This window comes from Dysidea avara, chromosome 3, assembly GCF_963678975.1.
Source record: "Dysidea avara chromosome 3, odDysAvar1.4, whole genome shotgun sequence".
Classification (NCBI taxonomy): domain Eukaryota; kingdom Metazoa; phylum Porifera; class Demospongiae; order Dictyoceratida; family Dysideidae; genus Dysidea; species Dysidea avara.
The window spans coordinates 23,871,147-23,888,837 of NC_089274.1; the positions used below are offsets into that span (position 1 = coordinate 23,871,147).

The following is a 17,691-nucleotide window of genomic DNA, read 5'->3' on the forward strand; positions in this document are numbered from 1 at the left end:
TTCAGTTTGCAATTGAATGAGTATTAAGCCATGCATAGTTGAAAATACATGTACTACACTGCAGCTATGCTTCAATAAAGCTAGGGTTTATGCTTACCTTTTTGCCACTAAATTTTGATACATTGGAATCAGTACTGTATAACTTATAGGGAAGGTGACAGAATTAATCAAATGTTGATTGCAGGGGCGTAGCCAGGGGGGGTTCAAAGGGTTCAGACGAACCCCCTTTTCAGAGTTAAGTTTTTTAAATCGTGATACTGGTTAACTAGAACTGAATTAACTTACACAAATCCACTGAAATGGGTAGCTACAGGTCTTCAGACAGAGGAATTCAAGTACCTCTACTCGCTATTGCGAATGAATTTATAAGAATACACATGTTTACACGTGTACACGTGTTTACATGTGCACACCTACGAAATTCTATACTTAGGGCAGAACCCCCCTTTTGGAAATCCTGCCTACGCCCCTGGATTGGTGATTGAATCAGCTGGAACTTCAGCAATCTTCAGCATAAATATCATCAAAAGCAGTAAGGCTAAATCTATCTTCACTTTTAGCTGTCATATGCAATTGTGCAACTACCGTTACTTAACATTTAGGATATGATGCTCTCCAATGTTATCATCAACTACACTGGACATGACCGCTATATATACTGCTCAAGTTTGTCAATTGCAAATAAAACATGCACATGCATTTTCACTAATGATATTTGCAACTTCTTGGGGGGGTAGTGCTGAAAGCCGGAATGGAATGGAACGGAACCAATTAGGGCGCGCACCAAGTAGAAAAATCGTTTGAGACCGATTTTGCATCGTTTCCACTGCCACACAGTGACTAGAATTGTGCTAGATTCATTTCTTTCTACTTATATGCAAGCTAGAAATCGCGCTCTCGAAGTTTCTATTTAATGCCCGCTACGTGGCATGTTGTGCTCTTACCAATCCATCAAATTCTGTTAAATCCTGATGTAGAATTGCTTCCTTATCATTGTAAAAGGTAAACCACTGTAGTATTTTCATGTTATAGTCGTGTCCAACTCTTTAGTAACAGCGAGGATGGTTTTCTGAAGTCTGCCAGCATGGGCAATAATTTACGAGAGTTAACCACAGTGCATGTTAGTGGCTGTGAATCATATGCTGATAGTGCTTAATAGTTTAGCAGGTTAAATGATAGTTTTTTCAGCGTAGGTAATTGCAAAACGCTTTCGTGCAGTGGGTATTAAATAGAAACTTCGAGCGAGCGATTTCTAGCATGCCTACAAGCAGAAGAAAACTAACTTTAGCACAATTCTAGTCACTACGTAATGGTAAGAAACGGTGTACAATCTGCAAAAACGATTCATTAACTTGGCGCGCGCCCCGTTCCGGCTTTTAGCACTACCCCTTCTTGGGAGTATCTTCATATGCAGAAGTCAGCACTGAATTACAAGAGCTGTTAAATGTGTGGTTGAAACACCACCTCCCATGTGCAGTTAGCTATGCACACACGCATGCGACAGAATCCACTAGATTGTGAAACAATTGCAGTGCCATTTTTAATTATAGCCATGCAGTGCTGACAAGACATGATAAAATGCCTGACAATATTTGCAACACATAGCCATAAAGAATGTCAAAAACTTCACTATGTACATATCAGATATACTGATATAGTGTACCCTCCCCATTATATTACTCTTGTGTACATGAACTACCATAATATTATTGAGTTCCATGATGGTTGGCACTAGGTATCTCTACAATGAAACTCTGTTTGCAATCATGAATACCTCATGTGACATGTACATATAGTATATGCATGGCACTCATGATAAGTAGATAGGTGGCACTCATGAATGCAGACAGAGTTTTATTGATATAGTACATAACACATGCGTGGTACAAGGGTAGCTACAATTATTTAGAATTGTTAGATGTTATATATACACATTAAAATATTAGTCTTAATTGTGTATACATGAATTATGTATATGTAGTTAAAACTACTAGCCACAATCTATACATGAGGCTTTCACATTCAGTAACTTTCTAAAACAATGTAAATGATATACCATGAATGAAAACTTCTATACACGTACAAATTCAGTTCTTTTGTTGCCAACTAAATAGACCACTTTATTTAAAGGCATGAGGAATTTAATGGCTTCTGGTAAAGTGGTCTATTAATAACTTCTTAAAAATTCCCATTTAAAGAAAATTTGCACTCATGAAATGTATAATTAACAGTAAAGTTAATTAAAAACTAAACAGCTATATAATAGCAGCTATAAGCACTGATTATAATCAAATAACTATACTTGATGTATACAAACTAGTCTAAAGTGAACCAATATTGAGCTTGAGGTATTTCATGATACTTGTAATTGTAAAAACAACGCTGTACTGATGAATCAACCTCAAACAAAAGGGAATTCAGTACTTTGCTCTTTATATTATGCTGTGCTACTGCTAAGCTCATCACTCCAAGGTCCCTTAAACATATCATCGCACTCAATAATAGTTCTTTGACTGAATACTGTGTGGACGCCACTGTAGTAATAAATGCAAATGATGGTCTGTCTGTGTAATGATACACTCTAGAGCTCACAAGATCAGTAACAGTGGCTCTTGATTGAACAACATATGTGAAGACAAGATCTGGTACAGTTGGACACAGAAAATAATGAGAAAATTCTTCTTCACTAGTGAAGACTTGTCTGATCTCAAACTGTGATGAATACTTGTTGACAAGAGCTAATGTACTAGGAACAAGTTCAGGTGTCAACTTCTTCCAACCAGGTATGTTAGGAAGGCTAGAAAACAGGTACTTTGCAAAGTTGATAGGTGCACATTTCCAATTGGTAATCACAGTCATTGGCTTGAATATTTTATTTTGAATAGTTGAAATCATTTGATTTATTTTAAACAAATTTGATCTTCGCATCAATTCCTTAGACATTATGTACGCCAGCCGTTTACTGGAATATTTCAAATGGGATTCAATCCTAGGAAATATGAATGTTAATGATACTTCCTTAATACTGATACAAACAGGGTAAGCCATGACCACACCTACTAGTTTACCACCACTAGTTGTTCTGACACCAAATTGCCACTCACTCCTTGTGTGGGGATGCATTATATGATAGCCAACCATTGTAGAGTTTACATATGCACTAAAGTTATTGGCATTCATAAACTCTACTATCTCCTCAGCATCACTACTACTCAGTGTAACCCATTGAAATCCTTGTGGTAAAGAGTACGGTTCTTGTCTAACAAATTCTGGTAATGGCTCAATAGGACCAACCTCCCCTACCTCTTGCCCATTCCACAATATAGGAAAACCTGCAATGCTATCTGCCTCCTCACAGACCAGAGACTTGACTGCGAATGATGACAACTCATCATGTTTCCTCTTCATTGAAGTATATGCTTGGTAAACCAGTTCTAGTGGTACCTGCCATGTCAGTTCAACACAACCTGTTTTAATACAACTTAATACCAACTCTCCTTCATCGATGTCTAACACTTCCCGTTCAAGTTTAAATTTATGCTTCTGCAAGTCTGAAACGGTCAGTTCACTGGGATGCTTGTCAAATTTTTCATCTAGTTGTATATACTCTTTAAAAGGCTTAACACACTGATAAGGAATAAATTCACTAATTTTTCTAGAATAATATACCTCTTTAAAGTGTTCTAAACACTCTATTGCTTCAGGTAATCCCGTTGCATATGTAAGTGCTTCAAGTAATCTAGTATCAAACCAGTTCCAGTATTTAGAATCTGCAAATAATTCTAACAGTTCTTCCAGTGTAGTGGTGGCTTTTATTTTTGGTATTAGTTTTCTAGGGAGAGTACTACACAGTGTATTAATCTTCTCAATGCAAGCCCGTTTTAGAGTAGAAAACTTCGTGGTTGACAAATATTTTTCAACTGCAGATGTTGTTTTGTTGAAGGCTGAGTCAATGCTTACATGTTCACCACCTGAAAATTTAACTAATTCTGTAGAATGTTCCTTGGTATGATAAGAAGGTGAGGTAGTTGGTTCTACTGGTAAAATATACAATAATATGAATAATATAAATTACATAAATAAAAACCCATCATGCTTCTAACCATGAACTTCCAAGATAACGTATAGCCTAAATATTTCAAGGGGGAATATTTTCAAGGTTGAGCAATGTAAAAAATAAAATAAAATTGTGGATTTGCGAACAATTCCAAATGTAATATATGGAGGTCTTACACCTAAAAGCTTTAAATTAGTGAATATTTTCCCTCTTGAAATAATTAGACAACTTAAGCTTATCCTAACATGCTTTAGAATCTGCCTAGTCCCTACTCAAATATAAAATCTCAAATTTTCTCTTGTAGTTAATTTTCTTCTTTTTTGCAACATTAGTGCATCAGCACATACACATCGAAGGAACCAGACATATCATAAAATTTAACTACATGACTGAATGCAGAGGAGGTTGGATGCGTTCACATGAGCTGTACCTTAATTGCTTTCTTTGATTTCGTATTTCACGTGATCATCAATAGTCGCAATACAAAACTGAAAAACAGTGGGGGTTGCTAGGAATTGTAGATATTCAAATCGTCCTTCATGTAAGCTTCAAGGCAATGTACTTTGTTTTGTAATCAGTGCTTGAAGTCCGGGTGAAATTAATAAGTTGCAGTTTGGTGTACACAGCCTTCACATACAAACACAAGATGATTCAGTGAGTATTCTGAGATCGCGATGTATTAACCTCCTCAGCAAAAGGGATTTTTAGTGGTGCTTTAAGCGCGTCCAACCTCCTCTGGACTGAATGTGTGCCCAAACTAAAATTTAAGTGGCCATTCCAATTATTTCTGCAATCAATCCACTCATTATATAAAAAAGTACAAATGGTTCTCATGATAGTCAGCACTAAAGCCATGACATGGTATCACAAATCAACACTTACACAGTAGTAAAGATAAAAATGGAACACAAATGAGGACAAAGCTAAGTCAATCATGATGATGCATGCATTGTAACTGCTGTGGTTGGCAAAATGACATATCTCGAGCCCAAGGGTGGAGGAACATGGGTAAGGGGGGCTAATGCATTGGGCAGCTGACTGACTTACATACGTAGATACACAACATACGGCTTTAGCGATGCATCCAATGGGAACCCACAATCTATTCCTATAATTTTGCGCACACAGTTGAAACTGATGTGAGGAATTGGTTTAGTTAGAAGATGTGACCAGTCAGTTGGTCCAAACATAATTGATTGTTGCGATGACAGTGTATGGGACTAAAGCAATGTGTTTCATGAATAAATGGGATGGAAACAGCAACTGTATAAGGGTGTTCTAATTGTCTAATTGGAGAGCAGCAACAACATTTTACTTAACAGATGATCTCTGAGGTACCTGTACTATGATTGATTCCATGGCTAAATTACGTGACCTACTGATATTTGCTGATCACTCAACAGTAACTACAAGGGACTCGGGAGTTGTGGATGAAGTAAACAGTGATGCACTATACATACTGCATGTAGCCATAGTGAATAGCTAGTGTAATTGCACACAGTACACAATAGCTAGCTAGGTATGCATAACACATTTTTAAATTTCTCTAGTAGGAGCCCATAATGAAGATGGGCTGCAAAATGCATGCAGAATCAAACTGTTTGTAGGCTCTGCTGCTGCTGCTGCTGCTGCTGCTGCTGCTGCTGCTGCTGCTGCTGCTGCTGCTGCTGCTGCTGCTGCTGCTGCTGCTGCTGCTGCTGCTGCTGCTGCTGCTGCTGCTGCTGCTGCTGGGAATTAGAAAAGTACTTGACCCTGGAAAGTGAGGACATTCTGTCTTGGAGCACCAGGCTGTTGATTGTGCAAGTTCCCCCCTCCCATTGTGGACAGCTTCCTCCGCCACTGCTCAAGCCTAAAAAAACTTTAAACACTGCAGAAATCAAGCCCGTACGTAGTCTTAAGCATATAAGATACGCTTGGCCGAAGCCATCAATTAGTCAGTAATGCAGTCATTCAGAAGAAAATTCAGTTTATAAGATTTTAATATTCTTGTTGGAAGTACACTTGATACATATTTGGTTTTTTTGATTATGCTTAACCAACAATGGCAGCTGGGTGTGGCTTATTGCTAATTGTATGGGCTAAAGATTTACTGTAATCTATTATCACAGCATGATTAAATCTGCACTTGTAGGTGACAACCCCTTCTCCCTTTAAAACTTTTTATTTATCAGTTGTAATGATCCCATAAAATTCTTCTTTCAGTACAACTCTTTGTCAACTTGTTTCTGCATCATAGGCACCTTTGTCCTCTGTGTGTGGAAATAGTGTATATAATTTTTTGTACCACGCCTCCAATAGTTGAAGTATAAGCAACCTATTGGTTCTAGGCTAGCTTTGCATATAGTTCTCCATGTGTAGGCTTGTGCAATGGGCAGAACATAAGTCAAAAACTAAGCGAAATGGCTAAATTGCTAATTAGTATAGTCGTGCACGTTTTGGTATAGCCTCATATATATCTGACACTGTTCTTTCCTTTGATGTGGTGACAAAAAAGTTTACTAACAATGATTTAACTGCAAAAGGCGCATGTTGGGCTGAAGTTACAGCAAATAAAAAAAATCAAGCCTGTAGTCTTAGTTGTTATTGAGTTGTGCTTGTCTGAATACATCAGGTTAGTCGGTCAGTTAGATGAAAATTCCACTAAATACTGATCTGAAGAGTTTAAACTTTTGTAGCTTTGCTTCCTGAAGGCACTTTAGGGTCTAACCAATACTGCCACCCATATAGATATTGTGAGACTGGTTTTCTATAACATTTTGCAAACCTTATTATATACACACTACTTCTGTACTTTATGGTACTATATATGTACAAATTTTCGATGGACGTAACCTTTGCACATTTCGCCATTGCTTGGATTTCTGCAAAATTTTCATCCTCAAAAATTATTGATTATCTGGGTTAGCTATATGCTTTCTCATAGATAACCTCAGTGGAAAACAAATAATCCTTAAAAATAAAACCATGAATATCTGTCAATCCATAAAAAATTACATACCTCAAAAACTTGTATGTATATAGTATGCAGGGGTGGATCTAAGATATCCAAGGGGGAGGGGGGTGCTAAGTTAGGGGTATCTATAATGGGGGTAAGAAAACGTGGCATCTGGTTGATACAACTAGTAGTGTAGCTTGCATTGTGAGCCACTTTAACTATTTTCTAGCAGCGGTAACTAGTTTTCATCTAAACGGTACAGTGTAAATGCTGCAGTTTGAATTGATCGAGTTCAAAGTTGAATTTCAAGGAGTCTAGGAGTTGGTCTTTGTCCTTTATAGCTCTATTAGAGTAGTTGACTGTTCTATTTGAGTATTTTGGTGTTTAGCAGCTACAGCATTAAGCCCTCCTTCTTGTTGATTCCTAGAAGAGATTAGCTCTTCTCACTCTTTCCATGTTTTCGTTGCCCACATATGCTTTAGATGCAACTGGACCTGTACTGTAGCTTCTACTTCTACTATCTTTCTAGCTAGCAAATAGTAAAATTTGTAAGGGGGCTTCATCTCCCCCTCTCCCCAAATCCACCCTTGGTATGGCTTGAGCAAAAGTTACAATATCAAAGGCCACTCCAATTGGTAGTTATGTTTCTGGTCCACCGCCCACATCCTTTTTTGGAGAATGTGAAATTTCAATACATGGGTAAAATGCCGCATCAGCTTTTTGGAAAACCTGGCCGGATTTCAGAAACGAATATTGGGCTGCAACAAGTATGCTAAATCTAACTATCTATAGTGCCATGTAATTGTATTTTATCAGTGAAAACCTGCAAGAAATGGGCAGAGTTCATAGTATGGATCGATATACTCTAATTGAACCGAGTCAGTAAATTACAAAAAATATTCTAATTGAGAAGTCACTTCATTGTTTCTTTGTTGCTGAATTCTGCCCGCCCGCACCTAAAACTGATTTTCAAAGGACCAGAAACATGCATAATTATCAATTGCAGTGACCAAATAGAACATAAAGAGTTTACTAGTCTCGTGCCCAAACCGCTTTTTTATTTGGGCGGAGCGGGCCCACCCCCACCCAAAATACAAATCTGAGCGAAAAGTGGTCTGGGCACGACTATGCATAGATCCTTTACACTCCCTATAAGTTCACCCCTGAATTTACCGGTAGGATCTTTGGTAGGATGAAGTGAACTAAACCGACCACGCGCTACATTTATTAACGATGTTGTCTCTTTACTGCTCGTCACGCTGCTCGTAAACTTCTTAATCTCAGTGGCTAAGAACCTCACTGGAGGGTCATCACTATTCTCCATCACTTTCAACATTTCATCAAACTGTCCCGTGTATCCAATCTCCATGCCAGGCTTGATCACCCGGTCTAAGAAGTACTCTGCTTTCTGTTTCTGTGTGTTTAAAGCATCAATCCTTTCCTTGTGATCACCGGGTAGAAGGTTGTGAGAATACAAATCAGATATATTGTTCATAGGTAACACTTTCACGAGCTTGGAATAAAAATCCCTAAACGCTTTCACTTCACGGTGCTCAGCCTCTAGCTCATCAGCCATACTGGTTGCCGAATTTTCACTTATTACGGGGGCGGTATGCATCCATCCCTCGCGATCCCTCGTGACTGGCGTGAGCTCGCGCTCGTGAGGACTCTTCATTTTATTTATTTGTGTGTGCTGTGCAGAAATCAATGTGATTATAATGCACAGGTGTGATTGTGATAATTATCTAAGAGGGTACAAAACTGATCGTGTGTGGGGGAGTTGACTATATGAGGGGGGATTGAGTTCCACAGTTTGATTGTCGAGGGGAAAAAGGAAAATTTAAAACTATCAATTCTGGTATCTAGTTGGTTGAAGTAGCCATTTCTCAAGAAGGGTGGAATAGGAATCAAACAATCATTTGGAATACACACCAGGTTAGTGATTTTATACATCATCTGTAATTTGGTTCTGTTCCTCCTGCTTTTTAGGGTAGGTAAGTTAAGATTTTCTAACATTAATGAAACACTTGAGAAACTAGAGTAGTCCTTGTAACATAACCTTGCTGCCGATCGTTGAACCGCTTCTAGAAGATTTGTGTTGGTAGATGTGTGGGGGTCCCATACAGGAGAAGCATACTCTATTACCGGTCTCACCATAGCTTTATAACAGTTAAGTTTGGTATTAACAGGACAGTGGTATAAGTTGCGATGTAAGAAGGCGTTGACTTTGGTGGCTTTGCTTGCTATCTGCTTTATATGTTCATTCCAAGAAAGGGTCTGGTCAAAAATTACTCCGAGATATTTGGCATGGGTGACTTCCTTTATTGAGTGGTTGTCAATATAATAGATGCTAGGTATGCAGGGGCGGATCTAGGATTTATAAAAGGGGGGGGGCTAACTCAAGGTACTTATCTCTTGGGTAGAGCATGCTGGAACTAGGGGGGTCTGGGGGCATGCCCCCCCCCCCCCCCCCCCCCCAGGAAAATTTTGAAATATATATCCTAAAACACTGCAATTTGGGGACATTTCCACATAAAATTCATAATATTTTCTGCCTATAGATATTTTATATACTGCATTTAGATTATAGGTATGGCTCTCTGAAGCATTTTGTTAATGGAAAAGTTTGGGTAGGTACAGACAATCAAGTACATGATGCACCCCTCTCACAATTGCACAATACTGAATAGGTGCATGTTAGAATAATAATGTTGAAAGTGGAAAATTTTGAAATTTGAACAATACAAGATTGAATCTGAGAGCATTTTCAATGGAAATTGTGTACCTGAATTGAGTATTACCATACATCAGGGGCGGTGGAGCAGGCCAAAGAGTGAGGGGGCCAGGCCAGCTGTAAGTTAAAGGCCAAAAAAAAAAAAAAAAAAAAAAAAAAGGTCACAGCCTGCTGACAATAGCTGCTCTCCACCAATTATATCTCCATATTTATAACTACACATACGTAGCTAAGTAGTTTGCTACACTGCTTCTCTGAATACTGTGACTGCTCTATTAGAGTATCCAGATCCTGACTGTTCTATTAGAGTATCTCGATCTTTTCTTGCAAACAGTGTCCCAAAAAAGTGGGGGGGCCCTGGCCCCCCCGTCTCCACCGCCTATGCCACACATATTAACTACACAGGTAGATAAATGAAGCCCTTTAAACAGACCAATACACTTTATTGTATGTATAGGTGCAGACAGATTTGGAAAAATTCCATAACAGAATCAACACCATGATGTTTCCAGTGAATGTTCTATTAGAGTAGTTAGCTGACTGCTCTATTAGAGTATCTCGATCTTGTACACCTCCAATGCTGATCGGGTCCTTGTTGCATAAAATTTAGCATAAATCCACTGATAATACCTTGGAAAGATGTTTATAAGGTGGTTTTATGAGTATTTGTATTATTAGTGATCATATAATTATGCTAAGACAAAATTTCATTATAATACTCAGCATATTGATCAAGTAAAGCCTAAATATGAAGGGGGGGGGGGCTTCAGCCCCCAAAGCCCCCCCCCCCTGGATCCGCCCCTGGTATGATGTTCTTTTTGTTAGAAATCCTTAAAAATTCGCACTTCTTAGGATTAAATATCATCTGCCATTTGTGTGACCATTGTGTGAGAAAATCAAGATCTCTCTGTAATACATAACAGTCTTCTATGGAATGTATGTTACGGTAAAGAATAACATCATCAGCATATAGTCTGATCTTGCTTTGTACTTGTAAAGGGATGTCATTAATAAATAAGAGAAATAACAAGGGGGCTAAAACAGTGCCCTGTGGAACACCAGAAAGAACATCAGATGAAGAGCTTTGTTTATTATCAAGGATTACTCTTTGTGAACGGTTACTAAGAAAATTCTTAATCCATGTAAGTAGAGTGCCTCTGATACCGTAGTGATGTAACTTGTAAAATAGTCAGGAATGGGGAACTTTGTCGAAAGCTTTGCAAAAATCCAACAGTAATACGTCACATTGTCCTCTTTCATTCAGACACTGGGCAAAGTCATGTGTTGTTGTAATCAGTTGAGTTACACAGCTCCTATGCTGTCGAAATCCATGCTGTTGCTCTGTTAAAACTTGATGGCAGTCTAAATCTTCGCTCTACTAGCAGTCTGCATTTTTTTTGCTGCATATTTCCGGCATATAAAAAAGCAATATATATATATATACACATGATGTTACAGTGCATAAAGAATTTATGTCTAGTGTAACTGACTCGGAAGAGGATTATTTACACTGATGGTAGTGAAGTAGCCTGCGTGGCTTCTGATCTGATCGAGGGCTGGCTGCAGTAGCTGCTGCTTTAGATGAACTAGCAGGTGGCTCTACTTCCCTCTGATGCCAGTGTAGATAGTTTCACTCATGCTGTAGATATATAAAGTCTTAATAAATAAATAAAAATCAAATGCCTGCCGAAAGCCACCTGCAACAATAAATAACAACAACCAAGTGTATAATTATCACAACGATTCACACACTGTACTGCACTACACAGACATATATTATATCAAGAGTTCACACGATATAAAAAGAGAAGAGAGTGTCCTACTTCACTAGTATAGCCTGTACAAACGCATAATTATTATGCCAGTAGCTAGCTGTAAAACTTTGAATTCTACTACATATCATGTCAGCACATAAAGTGTTAAGGACGACAATGCCATCAGTGAACTGCTTATTGAAGCCATAACTAAAATGGTCATTGAAACTTAATGCCTTAAGTAGAGACCCGACCAACTAATATATAACACATTGAATGTCACTATAAGTATTGCATCATAACTTCATTGTACGCCTCTGTACAAGCCATACTGCAGTAGGACACTCTTCTCTCTTTTTATAATATCAACTCTTGATTGCATGCATGCATAAAATTAAGGGGCCTTCACCTGCCATGTACATAGTCAGGCCCAGTCAACATAATACTGTGTACTACTTGAATGCTATATGAACCACTACAGGTAAATCCTCACATAGCCGGTATATCGTAGCAAACGGTACAACTACAGTACTATGCATGTACGTAATTAAGCAAACAGATAATTTATACGTATAGCTACTCACAGACACTAGAATGTATAAATTTTAAAGTCACACTACATACCTGTTTCACTTTGCTCTTACTCATGTCATCCCTCATTGCCAGAAATGCTACAATGTGATCAGTGGCATTGTCAGACTGTTTGCTAACTAAAGCCTGTATTATGTGAGTCATGTGACCACACTATAGTATGTATATACGTGTTGAGCTGAATCCTTAAAAACATTTAATAACTCATGGATGCAATTACACGATTTTGAAATTTGGCTCATTTGTAGTACTGCTTGATCAACTAAGAAATTTCAAAATCTTTTTGTTCAAATGTCTGACATAATATTTACGGCCAATCAAAAATTTCACAATACATTTCCTATGGGGAAGCCATATAAGCACAGTGTCCATTACAGCCCCTTCCCGGACTTGTGATGGAGCCAAACCGTACATGTCTGTTGTTGACACCTTTGCTGTTACCACTAATCATCTGGTTAGCTGAAATGTTAACTCTGTAGAGAAAAAAATCCACTTTTAATTTTTAGCTGTTTTTCAGGATTCAGCTCAACTTGTACATACTTTAATACGACACTCATATCAATACACACATCACTCACAGATAATTTCAATGGAAGAAATTCTATTTTTACACTTATCAGCTCTGCTAGCTTCTCAAGAATTTTAGTTTTCTAAGAATTCAAAGTTTACATAAAAACTATTACATATACACTTGCAAATACAAAGATATAGAATATTCATACTAGCAAGAGTTCATAATATATATACTGAGGAGAGTATCCTACTCTCATATACCCTTGTAGAAGGGCGTATCGTGAAGTTATGACGTAACGACAAGATGTTGTGGTTTGTGACGTACGAGCAGCCATAAAAGTGCAAGAATCGTTAGCACCATTTCACACTCGCGACACTCAGGATAGCCGTATTTGCGAATGGCCTAGCAAGAAATGTCTACGAAGCGGTCTTAACCCATGAAGGAACGATTGTAGTTCGGTGAGAAACGCTTAGAGCTGGAGTTAATTTGGTTGCTAGCGACGTTGTTAGGCACGTGTTCAATCGATACCATGTTCAACTAATGACATCATTAATTATACAAAGAAAAACGGGCGAACTCAGAAGTGCTATGTCATAACTTCACGATACGCCCTTCTACAGGGGTATATGAGAGTAGGATACTCTCCTCAGTATATATATTATGAACTCTTGATACTAGTATTATATAATCACCTTGGGATTGGTGGCATTTGATAGCCAGGCAAAGAAGCTACTGATGTGTTTAGCATCCTTCTTAATCTGTCACCTCCTTTTTGACATTCCTTCTCATTCTTAAATATACTACCCTCCTACAACATCATCGAACAATAACTTACTGAGTTGCTCAGAACAGCACCACTAATGTACATACTTTCTCATCAGACTATCAATGTAGTACGTTACTAGCCTCTGTTGGGCCTCAATCATAAGAGCTGAATGATGCCTTAAAAAACAATGCATACTGCACTGTGTCACTGTTGTACATACTTTTGCTTCATATGGTAAAATTCTCCACTGTAGTTCTGAAATGTAGCTGAAACCGTCTCTATGATGTTACCTGGGCTTTGTAGCCCGGCCTGTTACCAGACAGAAACGTTATGGTGCATTAGGTATGTTACTGGTATATGTACATGTTTATCGCAGCTACCTGCTTTCCATATACGTAGTTAGAAAAAATGTCATACATGATTACATTTCGCCATATTCTATTACATTACCATTTCTGTCTATTCAGCAGATAATCCAAAACTGGTGTCAGATTGTCAAACACAACATCCAGCAGAAAATTGATACTACAATACAGCAACACAAACTGTAGAAACTTGTTGCACATATGCGGCATACCACATTGAGCTAATCTTGTCAAATCCCTGGTGAATCTATTTAAAATCCAAATTCTCCTCCATGATGATCTCATTCAGTTCTTTTTGAAGCGATCCTACAGAATTACCATACACACTAAACATTCTGAGTAGTATATATAATACAATAACACACCCTCAGATCATGGACAAAACTCCACACAAGCGTTACAATTGTTAGTGATGGAGACCGTGCAGAATATTGAAGTATTGTGCCTCTGATATTGACTCCTTGTTGTAGGCTTCCACTAGTGCTATATAGTAGCATAAAAATAAACAACTAATATAATTATGTGTATGGTGGACATTTGTCATATGTGACTGTCTCTGGGAAAACCGGCCTTATCGTCCATTTAAAAGTATTGAGAAACGTCGGTTTTAAACATTCAGTGTGTTGTAGCTGGCCAATGGTGGTAGGTATGCATACCAAATTTTCACACGTTTCACAGCACTTTCTTACCTTCCTGATCATCCACTGAAGAAGTAGTCAGCAGCTAAGTTTCCCGCCATTTTAGATAGTTTTTAAACCGAGGTTGTCTGTATCAGGCGAGCTCCAAAAGGGTGGGAGGCGAGCTCCAGAAGGGTGGGAGGCGAGCTCTGGAAGGCGGGCAAGATGGTGTTCAAAAATTGAAAAGAAACGTGCTGGGATGAACTGGGCCAAGTTATAGGCCATTCAGGGCTCAGAACTGGCTAAAATGAAAGGAAATTTACAGCACAGGTCATTGTCCAACACCACGGAGCTGTACAGCCACACACAGCCATCACCTGGTTGGCCAGGGCTCCCCTGACCCCAGACCACTCGTACGGCTCGCCACTGTGTTCTGAAAAAAGCAGCCAGCAAAAGCAGACCACTTCACTCTGGTCGACTGTGGCAGTGAAACTTGATAGTGCATTCATTAAGCTTTGTGTTTGTGTGAAAACTGAATCAAACTTCCTGTCTTGGGCGATAAGAACGGTTTTCATAGATCCAGTCACATACAAGGCACAAGTTAGTGAATACAACCTGGATGGTTCATGTAAAGTAGTCTATGATGATACTTCTTCAGTGATTGTTTCTGAAATTGTCTTGCTTGAAGAAGTTGAATGGCTACCCTGTAACAAGCGTTCAGCTCGGTTTGTTTCACTGTCAACAGGACCTAAACAGTTGAAGCCTCGATGGAAATCAGAGCTTAAGATCGCTACATCTTCAGAACATTCTACTAAGGCATATGCCGATGATGCAACTTTAATCTCTACATCTAAAGAAGTTCACACTAAAGTGCTAACTGAAATAGACTCGAAAGCTGGTGATGTTGGCTTAAAACTGAAGCCATCTAAATGTGTTTCCTTATTGTTTGATGGCACAAAATTTTGTTCTTGTGGAATAACTCTATCTGGTGGTACTACCAAAACTATCTTAGATGGCCCGACCAAATTTTTGGGAAAGTTGATTGGAGTTTCTGCTCATGCTACCAAAAGTGCTTCTGGCAAAGCTATGTTTGCTAGGTTCTCTGACCTTATACAGAAAGTTGATAGTTTGCCATTAAGACCTGAGTACCAAGTATGGATTTATAGGAATTATGTTCTCTCAATCATCAGATTCCATCTCACTGTTGATAGTGTTGGACCATCCACTATCAATAAAATGGAAAATCTAGCTACTAAATACCTGAAACGTTGGCTCTGTTTACCTCGCAGTGCCACTCGTGTGATCTTGAACTATCCAGGTGTTTGCTGTCCTAGTGTGCGTTCAATTTCAAAGCAGTGTAAACTTAGTTTACTTGCCAACATCTCCTCCTCATCAGATCCGATGATTAAGGAGTTGGCCTTACAAGTGGATCTTTCCTCCAATTTCCTCCAGATTAACAGTTCTCATCAGGAGTTACTCAATGAAGCCAGAGCTCAACTGGACTCTATTCCTACGGCTCGCAAGCTCTACACAGCTAGCAAACACCTTGCCATTTCTAGAGAACTGACACTATGCAAAGAGAAGCTGGACACTCTCTCTGTTCAATGTAAATTTGAATCAAGTGCTGTTCTGGAAGCTGACTCTAAGCTGTGGAATCGACTCCTGTTGGGTTTTCATCCAGGCCAGCTTTCGTTTGTGCTGCGAGCTTCATCAGATACATTACCAACTCCGTTAAATTTACGTCGCTGGCATATACAAACTGGTGCAACTTGTTCACTTTGTTTGTCACCTCGTCCAACTTGTCACCATGTGCTAAATGGGTGTCCTGTGGCTTTGCAGCAAGGCAGGTTTACTTTTCGTCATGATGCTGTTTTATTATGTTTGATGTCTGAGTTGCAAGCTTGTTTGGATAATGTAGAAATATTTGCTGATTTGGATGGCAAATGTGCGTCTGACTCTCCTCCTGCCACCATTCCCCCTGCTGTACTAGTGTGTTCTCACCGACCTGACATTGTTATATATAATGCAGAAATGAAATCTGTTGTACTTCTGGAACTTACCTGCCCATTTAATTCTCGTGCTGACCTTTCTGCTGCACGAGAACGTAAGCAGGAGAAACCAGAATATCTGCAAATTATTGCTGAGCTTGACCGCTTGGGTTTTGTTAGTCATTACCACACAGTTGAAATTGGTTGCCTTGGCCATTACCTTACAGAGACAGTAACATCTATGAAAAGAGTTTCAAATCTGAGTTTTTCCAAGACGAAAGCATTGCTTGATAGAGCAGCTGCTGTGGCTATAACTTCCTCTCAGAGAATCTTTTATGCACGTAGTAATCCAACCTGGACACTTTAAGTTAAGTTTTGTAGTTAATTATTTTTGTATGTATCCTTGCCATGCCTACGCGGATCTTATCTTTGTAGTCGCATGTGTCCGAGGCTCTGTATGTAATTTTGTCATTTCATCATTATTCCGATGGTTAAAAAAAAAAAAAAAAAAAAAAAAAAAAGTCAGCGGTAGAGGTCATTTTTGGTAGGTTGGCAATTGAGCAATTTTGACAACATAAAGTTATTGTGTATTTCTTGTGGGAAAGTGATTGAAAGGTCTATATCGTATTTCAGTGCTCCAAACTATCAAGAGACTTCATCTGCCATCTCTTGGATCTCCCTGGTAGCTGTGATATGGGAACTTGTGTCTTAACTGATCCAACTTTCAATCCTTCATAAAGTTTACCCTCTCTATAATGAATAACCTTGAGTTTATGACACATGTGTGCTTCCTGTTTATAATTAGATATGTATATGTCGGTGCGATCTTGTCTTTATTTTAGGTCTGCTAGTCTGCAGTGCCTGTGTGGGGCCCATCAAATACACAGGCCCATACAAAGTGGAGAAGTAGAGTAGGTATGGATGATGGAGTCCCACTTTGTGTAGTAAGCACATGTGCTTCTGCACTAAATCTGTAGGTTCTTCTAGTCTTATGTCAGTTTTGTTTCTACAAAACCAAGGGTGGTTTCACAGAGATGTGAGGGTGGAAAGAATTCCAATAAAAAACTAGGTACTTAGGTACAGTCTAAAAATTGACTGAATATACAAGGTACGTTTTCATTAGTGAAAATGTCAACATGGCACTGTTTATCCTAACACAACAGTGATATTATTCTGTCTGATAGGTGCAGAATACAGTCGTTGTGTAAAGTGCTTTATATGGATACACAGTACCACCCACTGGGAATGCATTGTTATGTTGTGTAATGTACAGTCACACTTTCTGTGGCCAGAGACATCCTCTCAAAATGTAAGACTAGTGTAAAAGTGAAAGCATGAGAATAGAGATCTCTGGAAAAAGTAAAGAAACA

The 17,691-nt window shown here is 38.7% G+C and overlaps 2 protein-coding genes and 1 long non-coding RNA gene across 4 annotated transcripts; 1 reads left to right on the top strand and 2 right to left on the bottom strand.

Moving 5' to 3' along the window:
* Positions 1-2,019: 2,019 nt before the first annotated feature.
* LOC136251852 (uncharacterized) lies at positions 2,020-8,579 on the bottom strand. Its single transcript, XM_066044250.1, has 2 exons — positions 8,166-8,579; positions 2,020-4,037 (listed from the first exon to the last, which is right to left on the bottom strand). The coding sequence occupies exons 1-2, from the start codon at positions 8,566-8,568 to the stop codon at positions 2,317-2,319; spliced, it is 2,124 nt and encodes a 707-aa protein (XP_065900322.1). The 5' UTR covers positions 8,569-8,579; the 3' UTR covers positions 2,020-2,316.
* A 2,553-nt stretch (positions 8,580-11,132) lies between these two features.
* On the bottom strand, positions 11,133-14,585 carry LOC136251853 (uncharacterized). 2 transcript variants are annotated; one of them, XR_010699229.1, is made up of 10 exons: positions 14,406-14,585; positions 14,082-14,199; positions 13,929-14,022; positions 13,802-13,876; positions 13,572-13,731; positions 13,456-13,527; positions 13,278-13,393; positions 12,650-12,721; positions 12,105-12,151; positions 11,133-11,365 (listed from the first exon to the last, which is right to left on the bottom strand). It is a non-coding gene; the product is annotated as an uncharacterized lncRNA (long non-coding RNA). The 2 variants fall into 2 exon arrangements; XR_010699228.1 differs by having other exon boundaries at positions 12,105-12,197.
* A 362-nt stretch (positions 14,586-14,947) lies between these two features.
* Positions 14,948-16,798, top strand: LOC136251854 (uncharacterized). Its single transcript, XM_066044253.1, has one exon. It carries the CDS (start codon positions 15,420-15,422, stop codon positions 16,686-16,688), a length of 1,269 nt encoding a protein of 422 aa, XP_065900325.1. The 5' UTR covers positions 14,948-15,419; the 3' UTR covers positions 16,689-16,798.
* Positions 16,799-17,691: the final 893 nt, after the last annotated feature.

Coding starts and splice junctions, on each gene's coding strand:
- LOC136251852 (XM_066044250.1), bottom strand. CDS start 8,568: ATGGCTGATGAGCTAGAGGCTGAGCACCGTGAAGTGAAAGCGTTTAGG. Junction 4,038..8,165: donor TCCTACCAAAGATCCTACCG/GTAAATTCAGGG, acceptor ATATTTTACCAG/TAGAACCAACTACCTCACCT.
- LOC136251854 (XM_066044253.1), top strand. CDS start 15,420: ATGTTTGCTAGGTTCTCTGACCTTATACAGAAAGTTGATAGTTTGCCA.